Source organism: Chelonia mydas, chromosome 20 (genome assembly GCF_015237465.2).
Source record: "Chelonia mydas isolate rCheMyd1 chromosome 20, rCheMyd1.pri.v2, whole genome shotgun sequence".
NCBI lineage: Eukaryota > Metazoa > Chordata > Testudines > Cheloniidae > Chelonia > Chelonia mydas.
The window spans coordinates 12,668,424-12,693,575 of NC_051260.2; the positions used below are offsets into that span (position 1 = coordinate 12,668,424).

Genomic DNA, 25,152 nt, shown 5'->3' on the forward strand with positions numbered 1-25,152 from the left:
TCCATAAGCAGGTTATTTTATTATTTACACATTACAGTGAAACAGCAGAGCTAGCTCACACACACAGCACGCAAGGGCTCTGCAAATCGCCTCCCACCCCCCAACTCCCCCACATGTTGTGCTTTCCCTAAGAAATAACTGCTCTCTGACCTGGGATCTGGCCCTTTAAATCTGGGAGACACACGCAGCTAAAAGCCTAGGGTGGCCTTTGAATTCAGTAGGAGTTTTGGATTTGGATTAGAGAGAGGATTTTGTCCAATCCCGCTTCCCCTTCCAGGTTTTGTATGTAGTTGGGATGAAGAACCGGCAACTGCCCCACTGGCACAGCAAAGCCGGCTGTATGATAAACATCATTGGTTGGAGAGATGATTGTTTCACAGAGATGAAGTGGAAGGCTCTCCGCAACTCACCTGCCAGCAAAACAAATATACATTGAGTGCCAATCCCATGGGAAAACTCCAGGCAACTTCAATGAGATCAGGACTGGGTCCTCATTCAGGAATAGTGCAGAGTCTGCAAAAATTCAGCCAGCCTCCACTGAAGTGACATCACGTGCAGGAAAATAACTAAACAAGTGTAGACAAAGCCGGCTCCCTTCCCCAACCCATGCACAGGTAAGCCATAAAGTAGCACTTAATAGAGGCTGCTCTAAATAAACCAGAAATGTGTACTTCCAGACAAAGGTTGTGGCGTCTCATGCTGGGACTGGAGCAGGGAGATTTTCCCAGGTATAAGTCTCCACTTTTCACTCCAGTCAAAGCTTCTGGATCCTTTCCCAGTAGAGGTAACGGAGCCAGAGGAAATTTCATCCAGTGCTAACTCTTCGTTGGCCCGGCCCATCTGCACTGGGAAGATTTCCACCCAAGTTTTGGTTTGCAAACTGCCCCAATTGGATAATTACCTGAATTTGTATCCCAGCCCATTCCACAGCGAGTGATGCATGGAGCTTGCAAAGAAGCAAAGGGAAGGGAACATGGAGGTGCGCAAGAAAAGAGGAGTTCTGTGCTGGGTTCTAGGAGACCTGGGATTCCCCCTTGATTTGGATGCAATTGAATTTCACTAAGACTCCCAATGCCGTTCTCAGATGGGTTAAAACAAACATGTGTCACTAAGGGGACAAGGTATCTCAGCAGCTCTGACAGACCCAGATGGATGCGACTTTTGGATGCTGGTACTGGAACAGAATAGAGGATCTCTTACCACCTTGGTGTCGGTAGCGACAGTGGACACAGACGGACTGAACGTTTGACTTATGGGGCTGGGTTTTCTTGTGCCTTTAATCCATCTCCTGTACTCCTCTCTCACCTGGAGAATAAGGGACATGGTCACTACATCATGTAACTAACACCCTCAGACAGGCCACTGCTAGTCCCGTGAAGTCACTGGGTGGCTGATGACGCGCCATGGGCGTTACCTGGCGATTGAGGAGACAGTGCACCAGGAAGATGAAGGCTCCCTGCAGGCTGTTGACAATGTTGAATAAATACGCCATGACCATTTTTGCTGAGCCGACTTGGAAGAGACCAAGACTCCATGTGCAGCCCAGAATGAATAGCTGGGGATAGCTTTAAAAGTCAGTAGTCTGGACAAAGGCAGAGGAGAGATCTCGTTATAATGACCCTCTGGTGAGTGACTGAGTCAGGGGGCTGCGGGCAGTGTGGGACGAAACAGCTGGCACCTGCTTTACTGTGACTTAGGGGTACTGTCAAGATGAACACAACGGCAACTTACGCCTATGAATCCAAAATACAATATTGTGCCCAACCATCTCCCCGCCCCACACACACCTTAACCTCCCACAGGTGGCTCTTCCAAAGCAAATGGTTCAACCTCTCATTACGGTTTTGTTTTTAATCCCTTCACATCAGGCCCTGGCAATGTGACAATCAAGAGGGAACAGGATATTGGGCTCTCAGGAACCCATTTATGTTGGTCCATAGATAGACAGAGGGGTTGTTACAGAGCAACAGTAAGCCACACTTGCCTTCCTCCTCAATGGATGGCACTTTACCTCGACAGTATCCACAGCCACAGGGAAAAGAGATGAGTTTCCTCCCTAAGTAGCACATGGCCCAGCTCTCACTATCAGCACAGACTTGCATTTCTCCTTACACAGCACTACGCACGGGCAGTAACACCATGGCTTTCTGAAGCCTCAACATTCTGAACTGGTTCCAAAATCTTTGGCCCCTCTCATGTCTCCACCCAGCACTCCCAGCTGGCGGCCCTCATCTTGGTCCTCCCTAACAAACAGATTTCATAATGAGCCAACTGAAAGACAATTTGCATGCCACAGTCTGAATGTGCCACATGGCTTACTGCAAGAGCCTCACTGATCTAGAGGTCTCTTCCGTACCAATACTTCCACTGACTTCAGCAGGCTTCGGAACAGACTGCAACTGTCATCTCAAAATCCATCCAGGGACGAAGATGATACACATGGCAGAAAAGTAATTCCCATGATGATCCTTTTCTGCCGTAGACCTCTCCTCTCTCCTAACCTGACCCTTCCTTTGCCGCCCTGGCTGTGGTGTGTCTAATTTAAGGTCCGATCCAGCATACCCTTATTCATGCAAATTGTCCTTATTTTGGCAGATGGTCCCATGGACAACTTTAGGACTCATGAGTAAGGGACTGCTAATGTGAGTTAGGGTTTATCAGCTCTTTGGACAGTGAGACTGTTACTCTCTCATCAAGCAGAAGGTCACCAAGATAACCTGGAAACCCTACAGTGGCATGTGCTCAGCTGTATTCTAGCAGCACTCTGTGGGGAATCCCAAAGGAATTCCCATACAAGAGGCTCACTGGACACTTCTAGTACAGGGGTGGGCAAACTACGGCCCGCGAGCCAGATCTGGCTCATCAGGGCTTTGGATCCGGCCTGCGAATTGTCACCCCTGTGGTGCCGTGGGCCCCGCACCACTCCCAGAAGCAGCCGGCACCACATCGCTGCAGCCCCTGGGGGAAGGGGAGAGGAGAGGGCTCCGCACGCTGCCCTCGCCTGCCAACACTGCTCCTCTACCCCTGCCCCCCGCCCCCCTGCAGCTCCCATTGGCCAGGAACAAGGAACCATGGCCAATGAGAGCTTTGGGGGAAGTACCCGCAGACAAGGGCAGCGCACGGTGCCCTCTGCCCCCTCCCCTCCAGGGGCCGCAGGGACTTGGTGCCGGCCACTTCCGGGAGCAGTGCAGGGCCAGGGCAGGGAGCCTGCCTGAGCCCCGCTGCCACCCCTGAGCCATTCCTAGTAAGTGGCGCCAGGCCGGAGCCTGCACCCCAAACCCCTCCTGTAACCCAAATCTCGACGCCCTTTCCTGAGCCCCCTCCCGCACTCCGGACCCCTCCCTGCACCCCTGCCCTGAGCCCTTTCCCCCACTCTGCACTCCCTCCTGCACCCCAACCCCCTGCCCTGGGCCCCATCGTACACCCCACACCCCTCCTCCACCCCAACCCCTTGCCCTGAGCCCCTTCCTGCACACCAAACCTCCTCCCACACCCTGCGCTCCCTCCCACACCCCAACCTCTGTCCCAGCCCTACTTTCGTGGCCCTGCATGCAATTTCCCCACCCGGATGTGGCCCTCGAGCCAAAAAGTTTGCCCACCCCTGTTCTAGTAGATATAGTGCTGTCCTACCTGGTGTCTTTGAGAGTGGACACATCTTCATTCAGGGAGGAGAGTTTGTCTCTCAGGATCCAGAGGGTTACAATAAAAAATGTTAAATTTATCTGTGGAAACAGCATGAAATATTCCTTGTAAAACATGCTAGCCAAGGCCAGTCTCTCTGCCAGAGGCACAGAACAATCCTATGGGATCAGACTGCTGCAGACCAGTGACTGCTCCTCAAGGTGGGTCATATACCATTCGCTACCAGATCTTGGTCCCAGGCCATGCAGGGAACAGTTGGCAAAGGCAGGGCTGCAATGCATCACATGTGATCATACAGCCAGAGGGCCACATTCTGCTCTTATCTGAATCTGGAGTGACTCCACTGATTCCAGATTTAGAGCTGTGTGATTTGGCCCAAAGCTTCTAGGTCCCGTCTATAGAGGATTCCCTTCAATTCTGAGACTGAAATTAATTCTTAACTCGCTGCCTGAGATGGGGAGGAATCTGCAAGGACATTTGCTACCTTTATCTCTTACAATACGTTCGCTTCCTTCCCCAAACTCCCCACGCTGCAGCCACCTTCCCTTCCCCCATCACTTGGGTTATTTACCAGCCAGGCTGGACAAGGCACGGGACAAAACTATCCTCATTCCGGCAGAGGTCCCACTTGCTTCCATGGCAGCATTGCATGAGTAATGACATATTATAATTAATCATATTGTGGTAGCACCTAGAGGCTCCAACTGAGATGGCACTGGGTTCTGTACTCACACCTAGAAAGGGGCAGCCCCTGTCCTGGAGCATTTGTTTGCAAAATAACTAGGCAAGACCACAGGGACCGGCTTCCTCTGGGTCACTCAACCCCCCACCCCACCCCAAGCCCCGCCCCCACCCCACTCCTTCTCCAAGAGATGCTGGGGCGTCTATAGGAACGTTGGTGGGTTCGAACTTCCCCAGGTCACCGGCTAAAGTGACCCCGCTCAGTTCAGTCTCGAAGGGGGGAGAGATGTGACAAAGCGGTACTGTTCTTAATGTTTCCTCTGAATATTGTGGGGCTGCCTCAGTTTCCCCGATGCAGTTCTTAAGTATCTAGGTAGTGGGGTAAGGGTGTATGATCGTTGCAGAGCCCTAGAGGGCAGGTTGTGCAGGGGTCTGGACACAGAGAATGGCCAACACCCTGTTTCCTGGCAATCGGTGGCCTGGGCCCTTCCCCCCTGCAAGGTGAGAGCTAAAGGGTCGGAGACAAAGAGATCAGGTGACCTCCTGGCCCGGGAAAGGGACAAAGCCCAGAGGAAGAGGGGCTGGAGAGAGATTGAGTCTGGGGCTGGCTGGGGACATGGAGTGAAGTGCAGACGTAGTTGTCTGGTTCACTGCCCCCCAAAATGGACACAGCTGAGGGATCCTGTTCTCTGCACCTACAAGCTCTGTTTAGACTATGTTCCTGTCATCTAATAAACCTCTGTTTTACTGGCTGGCTGAGAGTCCTGTCTGACTGCGAAGTTGGGGTGCAGGACCCTCTGGCTTCCCCAGGACCCCGCCTGGGCGGACTCGCTGTGGGAAGCGCACGGAGGGGCAGAGGATGCTGAATGCTCCGAGGTCAGACCCAGGAAGGTGGAAGCTGTGTGAGCTGTGTGTCCTGAAGACAGGCTGCTCCCAGAAAGGAGACTTCCCCAGAGTCCTGACTGGCTTCGTAGGAAGCAGTTCCAGAGCATCGCCCGGGGACTCCGTGACACCTGCCTCTTCCCACCCCCACCCCACCTCTTCCCACCCAGTTCCGCCCCCTCCCCCACCACGCGTCCTGCACACCACAGAACAGCTGACTGCGGGAGGCGCTGGGATGGAGGGGGAGGAGTTGATCGGCATGGCCGCCAGCAGTGGGGAGCTGGCTGCCAGTGGGTGCTGAGCATCTGCTATTTATTTTCGGTCCCTATGACCAAGACAGACAAAGGGGGGAGGAGAAACAGAGGTACAGCGAGGGGAAGCTACTTCCCAAGTTAACACAGCAGGCCAATGGCAGAGTCAGGTCCCCTGACTCACAACCCAGTGCCCGACCCATTCGCCCTGACTGCCTCCATAGAACGTAGGCTATTCTGTTAGTGGGAAATCCTGCACTGGCCAAAGAGGGAGGAATGAAATGGGATCTTCTAGGACTCTTTCATCTTAAATTCTCTGGGAGATATTCCTCTCTTGGCTCCACGGGACTCCACATGGTCGCAGAGGTGAGAGGAGAATGGGGCCCTATGGTTCTGTGAGGTACCCACCAGGATTATGGCACAGACTGGTCCCAGGAAGCTCCAATGAAATCCTCTCTCCAGGCTGAGCCAGCAGCTACAGGCAGGGAGCAAGAAGAAGGTGACTTTAAAGGGATTACGACCCTTTTTCAGCACCGCGGGCAGAGAGAGGGTGTCACAGGGCAGCTGGCTCTCAAAAGCAAGATGGATCTCAGCCAGCCTGTGACATGGCCGACTCTCCTGCGGGCTGCAGGCTAACAGCCCTCCCCATCTACCTCAGCATCTCCTGCTTTCAGCCACCACCTCCTCTTCCACCTCCTCAAATGACCCTTTCTGGTGGATGGGCGCAGTATTGAGGGAGGGCCAGACATGCAGCAGACGTACATTGGCCTAGCTGCACTGAAGGAAGTGAAGCTACCCTGATTTACACCAGCTGACGATCTAGCCTGGGGTGTCTAGAACCTGCCATGCCCTGTTTTAGTGGAGTCGCTCACTTGAGAGAGGGGATCCTCAGGGATTTGCCCACAGTAAGAAGGTGTGTTTGTTTCCTACCCACCAATGCCACAAACCCAGCCTGGGACCTGGGAGTCAAGCTGGGATCTTTCTGGCTTGTTCTTCCGCATCATCAGTGGGGCGAGGAGTGTAGATGTCTGACAGGTGGGCAACTCAACTACAGCGCTCAGGGCAGCTCAGCGTCACAGTCAGCTCCCAGCTCCACTCAGAAAAGATGGTTTCTGGGGGTTGTAGTTCCCAAATGAATCGTGGAAATTGTTGGATACTGTGAGGAATCCTAGGATAGGGAGCAGGGACATAAACAAGTTCCTGGTCCTCATAATAGGGAGAGACCTGGAGGGTGTCGGTTCTCTTCTCTGTATCTGCTTCAAGATATAGGTGCCTTGCATCTGCCCATCAGTGTGGGGGCAGAGAGGACAGGCAGGGGACTGTGACTCTGGAAATCGAGGTTCCTTTGGCTGATGAAGGATGGAGCCCACAAGGGAAAGGGAAGGACTGGTTTCACCCAGAGAGATTTCTTTTGGAGGGCAGTAAATAATTATTTCTGCGGGACTAAAGAGCATGGAATAAATGTTACCGTCCAGCTGAGGGTGTAAAAAGGTGCTGGAGTGAGGGGTGCTTTAGAAATGCTGACAGAGGATCTGGACACAGCTCAATTTTAAACCAAGAATAAAAGTGGGTAACTGACCCCACTGCGGGTGCGGGTCACCGCGGTGAGGAAGAGCAGGTCGGCCAGGAAGAGGCAGAGGCAGAGCTGCAGGTGGAGGGAGGTGCTGACATTGTGGATGGAGCGGCAAAGGAGGAAGGTGAGGATGGCGAGGAGGAGGCACAGCAGGGAGAAGGTCAGTCCCCCGTAGGTGACGACGGTCAGTGGATAACTCTCCTGTAACACAGCAAAGGGAGACTCACCAGTGAGCCCTGAGATGCTACATGGGAAATAAAGGGAAGTAAGGACACCGCGGGGAATTACAGACCAGTCAGCTTAACTTCCGTATCCAGAAAGATAATGGAGCAAATAATTAAGCAATCAAGTTACAAACACCTAGAAGATAATAAGGTGATAAATAACAGTCAGCATGGATTTGTCAAGAATAAATCATGTCAAGCCAGCCTAATAGCTTTCTTTGACAGGGTAACAAGCCTTGTTGATGGTGGTGACAAGGTAGATGTGGTATTTCTTGACTTTAGTAAGGGCTCGTCTACACTGGCAATGCTAAAGTGCTGCCACCACGGCGCTTTACCGTGGCTTGCGTCGTCGCAGCAGAGCGCTGGGAGAGAGTTCTCCCAGCACTTTGAAAAACCCACCTCCACGAGCGGCGTAGCTACCTGGTGCACTGTTTCACTGGCGCTTTATAGCACTGAAACTTGCTGTGTTCCAGGGGGTGTTTTTTCAACCCCTGAGCAAGAAAGTTTCAGCGCCATAAATTGCCAGTGTAGACAAGCCCTAAGGCTTCTGAGACTTCCCATAAACAAACTAGGCAAATACAACCTAGATGGAGCCACTTTTAGGTGGGTGCATAACTGGTTGGAAAATCGTTCCCAGAGATTAGTTATCCGTGGTCCACAGTCAAGCTGTGGGTGGGGGGAGAAGGACGAGGCAGCAAGGATACTGAGCCACCCGGCCTGCCTCACGGAGGTGGAGAGTCACAGTTCCCCACAGAGACCCCTATACTCTCTCCCTACGCAGAATGTGTGCGTGACGTTGCACTCCATAATGTTTTATGAAAATATGCTCATGAGTGTAACTATGATGTTTCTGAAATATGCTTTATGCAAAAGGTCTCTTGTAAGGTATCATTACAAAGCTTAGGATCTACTGAGTGTGTTCATCCCATTTGTTTGCATGGATTATTTCTGTGTTTGGAGTTAGGAGAATAAGATATAAACTTGTATCACTGATGTACACATGTTAAGTGGAAGCCATTAAGGGTGCTTCAGAATCAGTCACCTGTAAATGGCTCTGTTTACTTGCAAACCTTCCGGGTACGTGCGGGCCAGCCCTGGAGGAATGGAGACTAGGGGTCTCACAGGACATGTGACCATGTCACATGATACTGGAATCCATCTTAAATCTGCTACTTTCCCAGATTTAATCTGGTACTTTCCCAGGGTAGGCCCCAGCCCACCTCTTCTGCCTGTGGCCCCGCCCATACTTCACCCCTGCTCCACCCCAAGCCCTGCCCCCACTCTGTCCAGGCCCCGCCCCTCCCCACTGTCTCCCTCCTCTGTTCCCTTCCACTCCCTGCTCATCCCCTTCCAGCCAAATCCCTGAACCCAAATGAAGCAAATGACATTAGAAAGAAATTGCAGAAGAGTGGGGGGTTTTTTCAAAAGAAAATGGAGCATGTTTTCCACTGCATGCCAGAAGGTGAAGACTGGACATGCAGAAGGTAACTAATTAAAAGCACTAAATTTAGGAATAAAAAATGTCAGTCTCAGGTATTTTGATATACCCTGAAGTTTGTCAGAGATTTATTTGAAAAAACTTTGAAGTAAGGGCAAGTCAGCTGTCCTGCCGAATACAACATTAAATATTATGGAATACATGATGCAGCTCTTCTCTGTTTTACATTTTCTTAATCAGTATTTCTACGCTCGTTTTATTTTTTAAATGTACTCTTAAGCCTTCATAAAGTAATCATTCCAGATTACTACATATTTAACTCACTGAAACAAAGACATTATTTTAAATTAATCAGTCACAGAGTTTTAGTGTGTTCATAACAATATTCATTGCTTTTAGAGAAAGGGAAAACTAATTGACTTTGTGTGATCTCCATAACAACAGACACGTTTATGAAATTTCACCAACTTTAAAAAATATGTTCCCAAAGATTTTAGGCATAACAAAGGATTTTATATCTTACTAGAAAAAAGAAAAGGAGTACTTGTGGCACCTTAGAGACTAACCAGTTTATTTGAGCATGAGCTTTCGTGAGCTACAGCTCACTTCATCGGATGCATAGCATATCGTGGAAACTGCAGTTTCCACGATATGCTATGCATCCGATGAAAACTGCAGTTTCCACGATATGCTATGCATCCGATGAAGTGAGCTGTAGCTCACGAAAGCTCATGCTCAAATAAACTGGTTAGTCTCTAAGGTGCCACAAGTACTCCTTTTCTTTTTACGAATACAGACTAACACGGCTGTTACTCTGAAATATATCTTACTAAGGTACTGATTTTGCTGGAGGGTTCTCTTAAAACTAGTTCATCAAATAGTCAGAAGTAAAGAAAGGGAAACTCGTTTGTCCAGCTATCTGGAAGGAAAGGGGTGTTGTCTGTTTAAGAGCTAGCCTCTCTTCAATGGGGGGTGGGGGAGAAAGGGATGGACAGGAAGACTTTGGAAGTAAGTTTTTTGTACTATAGTAATTAAAATGTGTATTTTAGATAAAAGTGGTCGTTTGAAGGATTTATTTAAAAAACTAGATGTCTGATGATCCAAGCATTTAAAGCTAAAGATGAATACTCCGATTGTGGATCTTAAAATCTATGCAAGGATTCTTTAGAGATGTGATTTTATGATCTTCAGCAATCTTGTAATGAAATATTTGTAAAGCAAATTTTAAACTAAGGTCCTGTAGACTAACATGTTCTGAGTAAATATTACAACTCTTTTTATCAGTAAATTCAGAAACTGACAGTATATACCCAGGGGTTGGCAAATGCCTGTTAAATGGCTTCATTACCACTTGAATGGCTCTTTAACAAAAAGAAAAGGAGGACTTGTGGCACCTTAGAGACTAACCAATTTATTTGAGCATAAGCTTTCGTGAGCTACAGCTCACTTCATCGGACGCATACTGTGGAAAGTACAGAAGACGTTTTTATACACACAAACCATGAAAAAATGGGTGATTATCACTACAAAAGGTTTTCTCTCCCCCCCACCCCACTCTCCTCCTGGTAATAGCTTATGTAAAGTGATCACTCTCCTTACAATGTGTATGATTACAAGGTGGGCCATTTGATTATTTTTCTTTTTGCAAATACAGACTAACAGGGCTGTTACTCTGAAACGGGCTCTTTAACAGTTTCAGTGTTGTGCTAATAGGTCTGGCAGGCTGGAGGCTTTCACTTTTAAGTTACTAGATCCCCTCCAGACTAGAGTCACCAGGCTGCAGCAGCTAGCGGTGTGAGCCTGCAGGAAGGGTCAGAACAGGGATAGGAAGAGGCAGAAGGGTGGACACTAAGCCCCAGAAGTGCCCCAAATTTTCAGGTGCCCTACACAGCCACGTATGCAGCTACGTATGCCTAAGGACGGCCCTGAGTGGATCACAAGCTAAATATGAGTGAACAGTGTAACGCTGTTGCAAAAAAAGCAAACATCATTCTGGGATGTATTAGCAGGAGTATTGTAAGCAAGACATGAGAAGTAATTGTTCCGCTCTATTCCGCGCTGATTAGGCCTCAACTGGAAAATTGTGTCCAGTTCTGGGCACCACCTTTCAGGAAAGATGTAGATAAATTGGAGAAAGTCCAGAGAACAGCAACAAAAATGATTAAAGGTCTAGAAAACGTGACCTATGCGTGAAGAGTGAAAACAATGGGTTTAAAGAAAAGGAGTACTTGTGGCACCTTAGAGACTAACCAGTTTATTTGAGCATGAGCTTTCGTGAGCTACAGCTCACTTCATCGGATGCATAGCATATCGTGGAAACTGCAGAAGACATTATATACACACAGAGACCATGAAACAAAACTTCCTCCCACCCCACTCCCCCGCTGGCAACAGCTTATCTAAAGTGATCATCAAGTAGAGCCATTTCCAGCACAAATCCAGGTTTTCTCACCCTTCCCCCCCCCCCCCCCCACACATACAAACTCACTCTCCTGCTGGCAATAGCCCATCCCCCTTTGAAACCCCTCTTTATAATGCACATGATAATCAAGGTGGGTCACCTCCAGCACTAATCCAGGTTTTCTCACCCCCCCCCACACACCCCCCCTCCAAAAACCACACACACAAACTCACTCTCCTGCTGGCAACAGCTCATCTTACAATGTGCACAGCAATAATCCAAGTTTAACCAGAACGTCTTGGGGGGGGTTTTGCAGGAAAAAAAAACAAGGGGAGACAGGCTACCTTGCATAATGACTTAGCCACTCCCAGTCTCTATTCAAGCCCAAATTAATAGTATCCAATTTGCAAATGAATTCCAATTCAGCAGTTTCTCGCTGGAGTCTGGATTTGAAGTTTTTTTGCTTTAAGATAGCGACCCTCATGTCTGTGATTGCGTGACCAGAGAGATTGAAGTGTTCTCCGACTGGTTTATGAATGTTATAATTCTTGACATCTGATTTGTGTCCATTTATTCTTTTACGTAGAGACTGTCCAGTTTGACCAATGTACATGGCAGAGGGGCATTGCTGGCACATGATGGCATATATCACATTGGTGGATGTGCAGGTGAACGAGCCTCTGATAGTGTGGCTGATGTTGTTAGGCCCTGTGATGGTGTCCCCTGAATAGATATGTGGGCACAGTTGGCAACGGGCTTTGTTGCAAGGATAGGTTCCTGGGCTAGTGGTTCTGTTGTGTGGTATGTGGTTGTTGGTGAGTATTCGCTTCAGGTTTGGGGGCTGTCTGTAGGCAAGGACTGGCCTGTCTCCCAAGATTTGTGAGAGTGTTGGGTCATCCTTCAGGATAGGTTGTAGATCCTTAATAATGCGTTGGAGGGGTTTTAGTTGGGGGCTGAAGGTGACGGCTAGTGGCGTTCTGTTATTTTCTTTGTTAGGCCTGTCCTGTAGTAGGTGACTTCTGGGAACTCTTCTGGCTCTATCAATCTGTTTCTTCACTTCCGCAGGTGGGTATTGTAGTTGTAAGAATGCTTGATAGAGATCTTGTAGGTGTTTGTCTCTGTCTGAGGGGTTGGAGCAAATGCGGTTGTATCGCAGAGCTTGGCTGTAGACGATGGATCGTGTGGTGTGGTCAGGGTGAAAGCTGGAGGCATGTAGGTAGGAATAGCGGTCAGTAGGTTTCCGGTATAGGGTGGTGTTGATGTGACCATCGTTTATTAGCACTGTAGTGTCCAGGAAGTGGATCTCTTGTGTGGACTGGACCAGGCTGAGGTTGATGGTGGGATGGAAATTGTTGAAATCATGGTGGAATTCCTCAAGGGCTTCTTTTCCATGGGTCCAGATGATGAAGATGTCAATCAACTTGCGCTATATTGATGACATCTTCATCTTCATTCATAACCTCTGAGGCTAGGACAAGAAGCAATGGGCTTAAATTGCAGCAAGGGCAGTTTAGGTTGGACATTAGGAAAAACTTCCTAACTGTCAGGGTGGTTAAGCACTGGAATAAAGTGCTTAGGGAGGTTGTGGAATCTCCATCATTATTTTTAAGAGCAGGTTGGACTAACATCTGTCAGGGATGGTCTAGAAAATATTTACTCCTGCCTTGAGTGCAGGGGACTGGACTAAATAACTTCTTGAGGTCCCTTCCAGTTCTATGATTCTATGGAATATGGGTGACCATTTATATGTATAACAATATTACAAAATTTCAATGAATCTTACCAGATATGCCATGTCAGGTAGTATCAGTCGAAAAGTTACGATTTGTAAGTATGATCATCTTGTTTATATGTATGTATCATCTTTGCATCGTGAGTTATAAATGTGTGATATGTCTGTGCTGTGTTTCTGGGTGACACCCCCAGACAGATTGGCATCAGCACTATCCAGTTTGTTTGATGGCCCATCAAGGGTAATCAGCTATACCTGTTGGGTCGCCCTCAAAGCTATATAAGTAGGATAGAATTATAATTATGTAGTAGTAGAAATAAAGATAGACAAAAGAGTATATAGGTATTGTAAAAAGGTATGAACATCAGTTCCATGCTGTTGAATTTCACTCTGTAACAAATGCAAGGCCAAAGTGCTAATTATTTCAGGCCGGTACAGGACAAAGAGTCTGTGCTGGAAAGTGATAAGAACTTTGAGGAAACAAATGCTGTTCTTTAAAACAACACCCTGATGCTCTTCCCCCGCAGGGGCCCCTTGTCATGCCTATGTAAATCTTGGTATCCAAAGAGGAAAAAATAGATAGTGGGATAAAACTTGTTAAATGAATCAAGAGTCATAGATTGTGTTGTTAAGTAAAAGAATGAATGATGAGTGCATGGAATTGAGAGCCTGAAGCAGGGAAATAATTGGTTAGTAAATGGTGCCAGCCTAATCCTAAGAATTTCAACCTTGATATCGATGGGCCGAAGAATATGCAAAGTGGAGATAACCGGGTGACCCCCGGAGGGCGAACCGGAATCCACCCAAAACGCATCAAGGAAGAGCAAGAAGAAAACACCTAGCCATCATGGAGCCGTCATGGATGCACCACCTGCTGATTGAGCTGATTGATGGTCATCTCAATTGTAAATTCAGCATGATGAAGCAACTTCCATAGCCTCGTATTGAACCAGAGACCTATAAAAATTGGGTCCAGGGACTGTGTTCTTTGAGTCTGGTTCTACAACCACCCTCCAGGAGCATCGGATGTCCATCTGACAACGACTCGGCTCCACTCTCGTGTCCAGGCCACCTGGCCAGTGACTTGGCACGAGCAACATCTAGGCTGGTAACTATAACAACCTTTATGTAGAACCTGTGTGTGAATGTCTGTGTGTGTGAATGGATCTATATAGAAATTGCATATAGGAATATTTTGTTGTATTTACAATAAACGTGGCAATTTGCCTTGTCCCTCTTACAAGATCCTGTTGGTATCATTTTTATTAGTGTAACATACCAGCGTTTCTCAAACGGGGGTCCGCGAGGACACTCCAGGGGGTCCGAAGACACTGCTGACCAAGTCCTCCACCTCCCTCCCAGTGCCTTCTACGTGCTGGAGAACAGCTGTTCAGTAGCATGCAGGAGGCACTGGGAGGGAGGGGAAGGAGTGGGCATGTGGGGGCGCTCGGGGGAGGGGGCAGAAAGACACAGGGAAGAGGAGGAGAGGGGGTGGACGGGGCCGCGGGAAGAGGTGGGGTGGGGCCCTAGGGGAATAGATGGAATGGGAGTGGGGCCTGGGGCTGAGCAGGGGGTTGGGGGTCTGCGAAAAATTTTAAATCAAAATGGGGGTCCTCAGGTTCCTAAAGTTTGAGAATCGCTGAGCTCTAGAATGAACGCATTGAGAGAAGCCAGGGGCTATGCCCAAGAGTCAGCAGGACATGTAGGGACATGCCTATGAACAGGGGACTCCAAGTACCTTTCCATACCCATGTGCTGTGATCTTGTCTTTGGGACAGAGGACATACAAGCCACATGGAAAAGGATAGAAAAAGGCAGCTGCATCACCTCCATTTTGTCTTCAATCCTGCTTCTCACCTCTGGAGTAACTTCTCGACAAACTGAAGCTTTGAACAAAGGTCTGATAGACCCATCTAAGCTTTGGGTGTGTTCCAGAGGGACTTTACAAGCCAGCAAACTCACCAACGCTGCTAAGAACCTGATATATGGATCTTGAAGTCATATGTATCGGATTGCTTTGATCATTTAACAACTCTCTTCTCTTTCTTTTCTTATTATTTATAATAAAAAGCTTTAATTTTAGATACTAAAGGATTGACTGGCAGCATGGTATTTTGAGTAAGAGCCAAACTAATGTTGACCTGGCAATGTGGCTGCCCCTTGAGAGATCAGAAGAACAGTTTGTTAAGTGAATAGAGTTTTAAGTAACTTCTCACTTTACTGGCCCTATCTGCTGATTGGGAGCCAGAGACTTGAATGCAATAAAGGGGGCTGTGTGGTTTCTTTTTTTCAGCTTCTCAATAACCAGTGTTGGGGATCTGGAGCACAGATTGTGACTGGTTGGTGATTCTAACTCCAGTGTTAACCAGCAGTTTTGGGGAAATCTGCTCTCCTTTTTGCAGCCTGCCGTGACCTTGGCATTTTCAGTGTGGGCTACTCTAGGCACCTCAGATCAAAATCCCACCCATCCTGTATAGCCACAGATTATACCCTGAGGTTCCTACTCAGCGGTCATTCAGGCAAAATTCCCACTGATTTTGTCCAAGTAAGGAGCTCAGAGTCCAGCCCTTTGATTTGAGTCTGACACTGAGATACCTCCACTCCGGTGTGACCCATCAGGAGTGCGAAGCTGGAGAGATGGTCACAGCTGCAGATGGTGTGAGTGCTGTTCGTCTGGAGACTTTTGCAGCCAACCTTAGCCCAGGTGCCTTTCCCAGGGATGAATTTCCAGTGAACGCAGCGAGCCTCTTCCTCCTCTTTCTTTGCCTGGAAACCAAAACACCCCATCATCATCCTCACTGGGTCATGGGGAGAATACTGTTTCTTTTGTCACACGTTTCTAATAGACAATAATAAACCTGAAATCATCAACGGCTTCATGACTCTCATTGTGCTGCACGTAACAGCCATTTGGGACTTCCCATTGGCAGTGGAAATACAAGCGAGATCCTCCAGCTCAAATAGCACAAGTCCCTGACCGCAGAGCTAAAGTGGTAATTCCCTTAACGCTGGGCACTGTGGGGTCTATGACACACAATTGTGAAGTTTTGATTTGAGCCATTAAAAGGCATTCACACAGCCACCCACAAATACCCACATGCACTCTAGCAAGTTCATTACTTTGTCAAAGACGGCACCATCTCATGCCATTTCCCTGAACTCTTCTATCTATAGGGCAGAGGTCCCCAAACTGTGGGGTGCGCCCCCCTTTGGAGGGACATGACAGGTCCTGGGTCAGCCCCCATGGGGGGCAGAGAGGGAGCACTACCCAGCCCCTCCCAACCCTGAGCTCTGGTCCCACCAGTAGTCGCATCCCTGACTTCCAGCTCCATGTCTGGCACCGTCCCCAGCTTCAGCCTGGCTCCACTCCCAGTCGCAGCCTCTTGCAGCTCCATTCCCGGCCCAGGCTGGGGGAAGGGGCGGGGCTGGGAGTGGAGCCGCACCTCGCCATGGACTCAGCTGCTGGCCCCCACCGCAGCTTGGCTCCTGCTCCATTCCTGCTCCCAGCCTCAGCTCCCGGCCACGGCTCTGGCCCTGCTTCCAGACGCAGACCCACCACCAGCTGCAGTCCCAGCCTTGGCCCCCTTACCCCTGTCTGTGTCCTTTCCTCTTGCCCCCGAGCCATGGCCCCACTCCCGGCCCTGGCTCAGGGGGAGGGCTGTGAATGGGGTCGGGGGGGGTGCGACCCTCAAAACTTTGGGGACCCAAAACTTTGGCCTCCCATCTCCGATAGCCCCACTCACCACCCTGGAATTCAGGTGAAAATTCCTCAATTTCTCATCAGCCATTAGATCTCCCTCATCAAGTAATGTCCTGTTAATGATGGAGTCCAGGGTGGAGTAAGAAATAAAAGCAACAGCCCAAGGATCTGAAAACATGAAATGATGCCTCATCGTAGAGACAGGGACACAGACACAGAAAGAGCAAGCCAGGTGCCAAAGGTCACAGCGAGTCTGGGGCAGAGCTGGGAAAAGAACCCAGGAGTCCTGGCTAGCATTTTGAGCTTTAACCACTCGAATATGTGGCCTCCTCCCTCTTCTTCCACAGAAGCACTTCTGTGTTGGAAACATCTGGCGTGCACTATGGGAGTGTGATTCCTAAAGTGCACTAACGTACATTAAAGCACACTAGGGAACCTTTAGTGCACACTAGTAGGGTCTATATGGACCAATTAATGCACAGTTAGCTAGTGCTCTTTAGAAATCATACCCCCATACTGCACATTATCCAGCTCGGTACACAGCCCTAGGTGAAAGGCACTGAGGTGAAGCCATAGTTTTTCTTGGTTAGGAGAGGCAGCGAGGTTGGTTAGTGAGGAGCTTTCCCTGGGGCTAAAGAATTAAGAACCAGTCCCAGTTACGTCATACTGGCCTGAAAATTGGAGTAAAATTGGTCAATATTATCCTGGTTCCATTCCAGGAAGTCACACACGTTAACCTGGGGTCTAGCTGGGCTCATCATCAGGACATCATGTGTTGGGCCAACGGATCTCTGATCTATCCATTCTCTGGACCAATTCATATGCCCATCAAAGCTTCTCTCTCCTCCCTGCCCTACACTGGTTGGTTTTCATGCTGCGGGACAGCCAGGAATGAAGGGCTCTGCAGAGCTCAACGGCCTGAGAAACACTGGCTCAGCCAACAAGGTCCACACTAGTGTCAGGATAACAAAGGCAAGCAAGCCAGCGTGGGGCGAGAGGAAGGGGAGAACTAGGGCTGGGGTTTGGTGTCTAAAGGGGTGAGTGCGTGGGAAGCACCAGGATGGTACCTTTTGTGGCTGCTCTGGCGACGGCATTGCCGTGAATGTCCATTGTCTCCTCCTGACCTCTCAGCCTGAAGACTTCATCACAGCGACCTGCAGCTTGGACGAGGAGCATCTCGATAGCTGTGGAGGGAAATGGCAACGCCTCTTGCTGCAAGGGCAAGGCAGGTTTGGAGCTCCACTATCTCTGAATCCCACCACCCCTCCCCCTTCCTCCTCACCTCCATCTCTCTGTTTCCCCCTGAGCCCCTCTGGCTGACCTTCTGTGATTCATCATGCCTGCGCCCCCATGAAGATGCCACTGCGCCAAGAGGCAGAAGGCAACTTCTCCCTGCTGCCTCACGTCTGCGCTTTAGCAGGGGAAGCAGCAAGAAGGGGTATTGCTGGGGCAGGGAGTGAAAGGAGGACGTAATGGCAGCTGCCTGTGGCGACAGGAGATTGGCATTACTTTTAAACCCCTCTCAGGCAGCTGCCATTGCTGCAAAGCCCCAGGGCTGGGTTTATGGGTGGCGGGTAGCATAGGCCGGGGAAGGCTGTGCCTCCCTAAACAGCCTGGCATGGCCCCACCCATGCTTCGCCCCCAGGCTCCCTCCTGCCTGCTTCCAGTTCCCTTCTGACTCTTCCATGGCTGAGAGGCTGAGGCAGGCAGGCTGGGGCAGGCAGGTGCTCACAAGGCCCAGGGCTGGGGGCGCTGGGGCTGAGGCCATGCCACGTCACACTGTCTGCCCATCTGCCCTGCGCTGGAGTTGGGGATGCTCCGGCTGCCCAGCACTCTAGGGCTGGGGGTTCTCCGGCTGCACTACCCATCTGACGCTCCGGGTCTGGGGTAGCGCGGGGTGCGAGGCGGGTTTCTCTGGGCTCTAGTGGAAGACGGGGGATGGAAGAGGAGGGGATGGGCCTTGGGCAGAGAGAGAGGGGCCTGGGGCTAGTTTCTCTCAATGGTTAACCTCTCTCAGTGGCTCATTCACCTGCCGCCCATGGCTGGGTTTTAAACCCTGAGTGAGGGGCAGTGAGGCTGCAGTGGTGTTCTGCACTGAAAAGAGTATAACCCCCTATCTCACAGCTGCCACGAGGCCATGTGGGAGCCTCTCATCCTCCTCACCCATAAACTCTGTTGTCACGTTCTGGGTCTTATTCTCCGGAGACTGCAAAGCAACTGTCAGTGCAGCCAATTCCACACTCTGCAGGAGGAAGGTCACGGCGGAGGCCATGTCCCTCTTCCTCTCAGTCCCACCAGCACTGAGGATGGAGCTATTCAGGAAGGAACCAAAGGGGCGAGCAACTTCCTGGGATTGGGAAAGGAAACACCCTGAGAAGGACGGAGGATTTCAGTGGTTCATGAGACACTTTCTTCAGACTCCCAGGGAAACAATGACCCTCTTAGGGACATACGGGTTCATAGTGACCTTCCCACTCAGAGGGACTGCAGCATTCTCAAAGAGGGAGCCCTTTACTGAGCCAGTGAGGCTACTGAGGCTTGCTCAGGACTTCACAGTAACCTGAAGCCAGGGTACGTCTAACACCGTGTGTCATTCGCTCCTCATCCCTGGTCCCTTCAGTGTAGGTGCCAGAGAACATTACAACCAATCAGCAGACATCTAGGTTCTCTCTGTATTGCCCCCGGAAGCAATTTGGATCTTCCTAGGACCAGTGGGGACAGAACCCAGATCCCCTGCCACTTCAGCTAGAGATCATGCACATGCGCACACACACCCCTTTTCTGAAGAGCAGCTACAATTTCACCCAAAGTGAGAGGGCTATACCATTGCTCAGGGCATTTGGCCATAGAGCGCCCACACACGTAGGGGCAGAACTTCTAACCTCCAGCAATGCTGCTCTGTCCTCTGCACACATGGTCTCCAAATTCACTAAGGTTGAATTCATGAAGGAGCAAAATTCACTGGTTCTGCGCTGGAGAAGAATCAGAGGAAATGGGTTATTTCTACAAGCATGGAAAGGCCACCCAAAATTAAGGTAAATGGTTCCTCATCGTGATCTTGCTTTGACCTATGGTTGGCTGGCTGTCCCACTACTATGCCCACAGATTAAGACACGTTAAGGCTAAGTGTGCTGAAGCCCACAGATGTGGCGGTTCAATGACAAGACAGAACACAGCTTTTAGCAAGCAAACAGGCTGGTCTGCTAACCGACTTCTGCCTATCAGCTTTCCACCTTCCCCCTTTATTCTTTCTCTCCCCCCGCGCATTACATTCTCCAACAGATAAAAGGAATACATTGGCTTTGTTTAACATTCTTTTTTACCAATTTCTATCTAGCGCATTCCTTGCTCTCGGGCCTTGAGCCCAGTCCTGGGAGGCTTCCCACGGTTCATGTCATCTGGGCGAGATTCCAAGGTTCATGCCCTTGAGAGGAGCTGTGTGTGCACAGCTCCAGCACAGCACTCCAGGTGTGCCCTGAATGTTGCCAAGCGCATGAACCTTGTATGAATCCTACATCCCCTCCTTTTTTGTTTATTTGTGCACGGCCATCTCATGGTAGCCATCAATTTGCTTTTGCAAGCCAATTAACTCCCGGACAGACAAGGTCATAACTCGTGGAGCCTGCCAGGGCGGGTCTCGACAAAGCCTTAACAAAAAGGAAATACATTGCACACAGCAACAGCAAAAAATAAGCTTAAGAAGGTAAAGTGTGATTGGCCGGGCCCCAATTAGCCATGCTAAAGTACTGGGAAGAGAGGTTCGAGTAAGCAGCAAGCATCATCTCATTCCCAATTTCCTCAGGGTGATGAGATACTGGAATAAGGCACGTACCTAACAATTCTTCAGCTGCTACAAAATCAAATAAACAAAAGTGGGTAACATTTGCTATTGAAGCCAATCTTTCCCATAGGTTATATGTCATTCGGGCCCGTAACGGAGGAAGCGCTCCCGAGTCAACCCCTCCAGGAAATAGCAGGCACAAAAGGCATACAATCAACACAGAATTAGCAGTAATTTGGGCGAGAATTGCCACAAACAAAGTCTCAGGAGTCTCTGGCTGTTGGTTTGCTGCCAGTCTTCGTTGAGCCGCGGCGACCAATGCTTTTACTACTCCCCATGTCACGGGCTGGCTTGGGATGCTACGTCTCCTCCGTCTCCGTCCCGTCGTTGTCGACCCGGGAGGCACCGCGTTCTCCTCCAAGGACAGCTGAAACTCCGGTATGGGGTTCGACAGCCCCTGGTGCCACGCCATGCTGTTTCAGTGCCAGTCGCACACACCGGGCCGGAACCCACAACGGTCCTGCAGGGAGAAACACAGCAGCATATCCCCGACCCCAAGTAATTAAAGGCACTGGGCCCAACCATTGCGGATCGGGCAGCTGACGGTAATAGACATGCGGTCTTTCCAGTACCTCAGATTTGTAAAAATGCCGATCCGCGGGGGTCTGCTGATCTGCGTTCAGCGTTAAATTATTTAAAGTAAACAAAAGGATATGCATTTGTTGCTGAATGTCTCCTAAGGTTCGGAGACGCAGCTCCCCTTGTTTTAATTGTTTGTCGAGCAAGGTTTTTAGCGTGCAATTTGCACGTTCAACAATGGCTTGGCCTGTGGAATTATAAGGGACCCCGTGTTTGAGACGGACGTCCCATTGGGCACAAAAGGTGGAGAGGGCTGTGGAGCAATAGGCTGGGGCATTATCCGTTTTTATCTGGCTCGGGTGACCCATAACAGCAAAACAGGCTAGCAAATGGTGAATAACTTTGGGAGTGGCTTCCCCATGCTGTGGGGTCGCCCAGAGGAATCCCGAATAGGTATCAACGGAGACATGTAAAAATGAATAGGGGCGGAATTGTGGCACGTGAGTGACATCCATTTGCCACAGCTGATTCGCTGCGGTACCTCTGGGGTTAACGGCATAAGAAAAGGTAGAGGCAGCAGCGGCACAGTGGGGGCAGGAACAAACAATAGAACGTGCATGATCACCAGGAATGTAAAATTGTCGGGCCAAGACAGAGGCAGACTGATGAAAAAAGGAATGGCTTTCAATGGGGTCAGAAAAAAGGGAATTTACCTGACCACGTAACGCGATCGGCGCGCGCCTTGCCCTCAGTGAGTAGCCCAGGCAGAGGGGTATGACTGCGAATATGAGCAACAAAATAAGGGAAATTACAAGTGGTGATGAGATACTGTAAGGACAAAAACAGGCGAAGGAGGTCCGCATCGACCTGAGGGGTAATGAGGGCAAGGGGTAAATAATCAATTACCTGATAAACATAATGTGTCTCCACAATCAAATTGAAGGGACAATCAGCAAAAAGTTGAAAGGCCAAAATAACAGCAGCTAGTTCTGAGGACTAGTAAAGCTCTCCAAGCGCTGTGCATGCAAATATTGTTGTACAAATGAATGAAGCGCTTTCAGCTTTTCTAGAGGGAGGGGCCACTGGTCAATCCATACGGGCTCTAAGGATTGCCATACCAATGGTAATGCGGATGGCAAGGTGGGTGAGGGAGGATTTTGGGCCATTATATATTAATATCGAGGGTGGTGTCCAGCTTTGTAAGTAAATCACAGCCCCAAATATTGAGGTGGACAGGGAGCACAAAAGGGCGGATCGTAGCAAGGGCACGGCCTCCTGGTTTAGAGACCGTGACCCAAGACAAACTTTGGCGCCCGGGTTTGCTACCCCCGATCCCCCACAACTCTTTAGAAGGAACTGTTGGCCAACCGACCGGCCACTCCGGATCACGAATCACCGTAACGTCAGCTCCAGTGTCCACCAGCCCTGTAAAGGGAACATTATTTAAGAGAAGTGTTAACTGAGGTTTCGAGGGGCGGACCGACATTGTCAGAGCAACAAGTGGAGAGGACGTGTTGTGAGACGGCAAGTGAGACAGCGTTGATCCAAAGCCGCCTCCGCCCCGGGCGCGATCCTCTGCGGCTGGCACCTGATAGGGGACTAAAATCAATTGTGCAATTGATCGTCCACGCGGGAGCGACTGCGGAAGATGGGTCCACACCTGAACCTTAATAACGCCGGTGTAATCGGCGTCAATGACCCCTGGGATGACAAAAAAACCCTCTTTCCCAGTGTGTGAGCGAGGGAGAACCAGACCCACAAATCCGTCAGGGAGAGGTCCCGTCACCTGTTTAGGTATGGCGCAGACCTCCCCTGGCAACTGAAAATCAGCATCCTCCTGCATAATCAAATCAAGCCCTGCACTTCTGGCAGTCGCCGCCCTCATGGAATCTATGGATTTTAAGGCAGAGGAACAGTTGTCTGAGTGGGAAACACCCCCATTTGGCCCTGGGTTCGAGGGGGACCCGTCGTGCAGTTTCCCGACCCGCTACGACACTGATTAGCCCAGTGATAGCCCTTCCGACACTTGGGGCACTTCTTTGAGGGGCGGGCGGGCGCCGTCGATGAGCGGCACTCCCGCTGAAAGTGACGCTCCTTACCACAGCGGTAACAACGCTTCCCCTCCTTCCCGCTTTTCCGCAGGGCGGCGGCCATAACCCCAGCTTTATGTGCTTGGGTTCCGATGTTTTGGCACGCCAGCAGCATGTCCGACAGCTCTAGAATTCCAGAGGCTTGTGCAGCCTGGAGACAACGGCGGCAATCCTTGTTCGCATTTTCAACCGCCATTTTTAACAGGATCTCCTGAGCTGCCGCAGGGTTATCCACCTGTCGGAGGATAGCCTCCTGCAATCTGTTGGTAAAATCCATTAAGGACTCTGATGCACCCTGACGGATACTGGCAAAGCTTTTGGTAGGCTTGCCTGAATCCGGGACCTTCCGGAAAGCATGCTGGGTGCAGGTGGAAATAATGGGGAAGACGGCCTGAGGGAGTTGAGACTGCAGCTGAACGGTAGCAAACTGGCCCTCCCCTGCCAATTGCTCATAAATGATACCTTGCTCTCTATATACCTGGGCTTGGCGTTCCACCATCTGCCGATACTCACTAAGCCAAATAACATACTGACTGGGTGTCAGCATCATGCGCAACAGCGCCTTCCAATCTTCAGGGATCAGGGTGTACACAGTACCTAGCCCTTCAATGAGACCACGTACATACGTGCTAGTGAGGCCGAACTCGCAAATCGCTTTCTTTACCTCTCTGATCACCGAGTAAGGCAAACTGACCCAGTTTGCAACCTGGTTGCCCTGGCCATCATCCTGCCAGGTCACCGGACAAACTGAGACCAGATCAGCCAGCTCCTCTGCTGTAATATCTGAGCGAGTCTTCGCTGCGTGAACCATTTGTTGCACCAGCGAAAGCCCCTGAGCAGACGCGGACGACCCCCCGGGGGGCCCCGGAGCATGGGGCCCCACGGGGGGATGGTAATCACACACCGGCTCCGGTGGGGAAGGCCAGGGAGACGGTGGTAATAAAGGCACTGGGGGCAAAGCAGGGGGAGGGATGGCTGCAGGAGCGGACGGGGGTGGCGGGATCGGCAGGCCCTCTGTTGGTGCGGGAGAGGGTCTTTCCGAGGCGACACACTGTGTCGCATCGCTAGGAGGGGGGATGGCTGCAGGAGCAGACGGGAGTGGCGAGAGCACCAGCCTTGTGAGGGAGGGCCTGTCCGAGGCGACACGCTGTATCGCGTCGCGGCAGAGGTGCCAGGCATGTAAAGCCTGCACGTGCGCCCGAGGCTCTTTGTGCAATATCTAGCCCATCCGCTCCCAGTCCGCTAGCTTAAGGGTTCCGGCTTCAGGTACCACGGGCACTGGGCACTCACCTCCTGAAGCAGGAGAGTGAGTTCTTGAGTGGGGCAGTCATGCTGAGCCTTACGCAGCAAATACTGTAGCTCATTACGGTGTTGCACTTGCAAAGCAGAGAGGGAGCTTCCCATACTTACCACAATGAAAAATACTCACCGGGATCTGCGAAGCGGATGAGTGACGCGTCTGAAACACTTGCCGGGCGAGGTGAGTGCTGAGGGCCCCACGTTGGGCGCCAGTTGTGGCGGTTCAATGATAAGACGGAACACAGCTTTTAGCAAGCAAACAGGCTGGTCTGCTAACCGACTTCTACCTGTCAGCTTTCCACCTTCCCCCTTTATTCTTTCTCTCCCCCCGCGCATTACATTCTCAAACAGATAAAAGGAATACACTGGCTTTGTTTAACATTCTTATTTACCAATTTCTATCTACTGCATTCCTTGCTCTCGGGCCTTGAGCCCAGTCCTGGGAGGCTTCCCACGGTTCATGTCATCTGGGCGAGATTCCAAGGTTCATGCCCTTGAGAGGAGCTGTGTGTGCACAGCTCCAGCACAACACTCTGGGTGTGCCCTGAATGTTGCCAAGCGCATGAACCTTGTATGAATCCTACACACAGACATGCTGATATTTCACATAGTATTGAAGGTTGAGTTTTCAAAAGCACTTTGTGTTGGACTGATTCTGCTCCCACTTAAGTCAATGGTAAACCTTGGATAAGCAGAGAATCCTCGGCTCAAAGTTTTCTGTGTACTCTTTGTGAAAACCCTCAAAGCCCAAATAAACCCCTTACACGTACCTACTGAAAGACATCTTTGCACATCTTCAACTGCTCTTTTATCTGTTGAGTCTCAGTCTGACATTTAAAGGTAACATCTAGCAACAGAAAGAGAGGCACGGACAATTAC

The 25,152-nt window shown here is 50.2% G+C and overlaps 2 protein-coding genes across 2 annotated transcripts in view; both read right to left on the bottom strand.

Moving 5' to 3' along the window:
• Nucleotides 1-16,510, bottom strand: LOC119564789 (adhesion G protein-coupled receptor E2-like). The gene is given in 8 exon segments (XM_043533206.1): nucleotides 1-410; nucleotides 1,201-1,305; nucleotides 1,415-1,560; nucleotides 1,563-1,582; nucleotides 3,631-3,722; nucleotides 5,865-5,978; nucleotides 7,036-7,230; nucleotides 15,420-16,510. Coding segments are annotated over 8 exon segments (906 nt in total). The 5' UTR covers nucleotides 15,618-16,510; the 3' UTR covers nucleotides 1-374.
• LOC122463417 (adhesion G protein-coupled receptor E3-like) overlaps nucleotides 15,628-25,152 on the bottom strand; it is a 12,674-nt gene continuing 3,149 nt past the window's right edge. The window contains exons 2-7 of the mRNA XM_043533207.1: nucleotides 25,044-25,120; nucleotides 19,407-19,496; nucleotides 18,688-18,871; nucleotides 17,592-17,708; nucleotides 16,529-16,692; nucleotides 15,628-15,663 (exon numbers count right to left, since the gene is read on the bottom strand). Of these exons, the coding sequence (XP_043389142.1) occupies nucleotides 15,628-15,663; nucleotides 16,529-16,692; nucleotides 17,592-17,708; nucleotides 18,688-18,871; nucleotides 19,407-19,469 (564 nt within the window). The 5' untranslated portion in view covers nucleotides 19,470-19,496; nucleotides 25,044-25,120. The remainder of the gene's footprint in view (nucleotides 15,664-16,528; nucleotides 16,693-17,591; nucleotides 17,709-18,687; nucleotides 18,872-19,406; nucleotides 19,497-25,043; nucleotides 25,121-25,152) is intronic.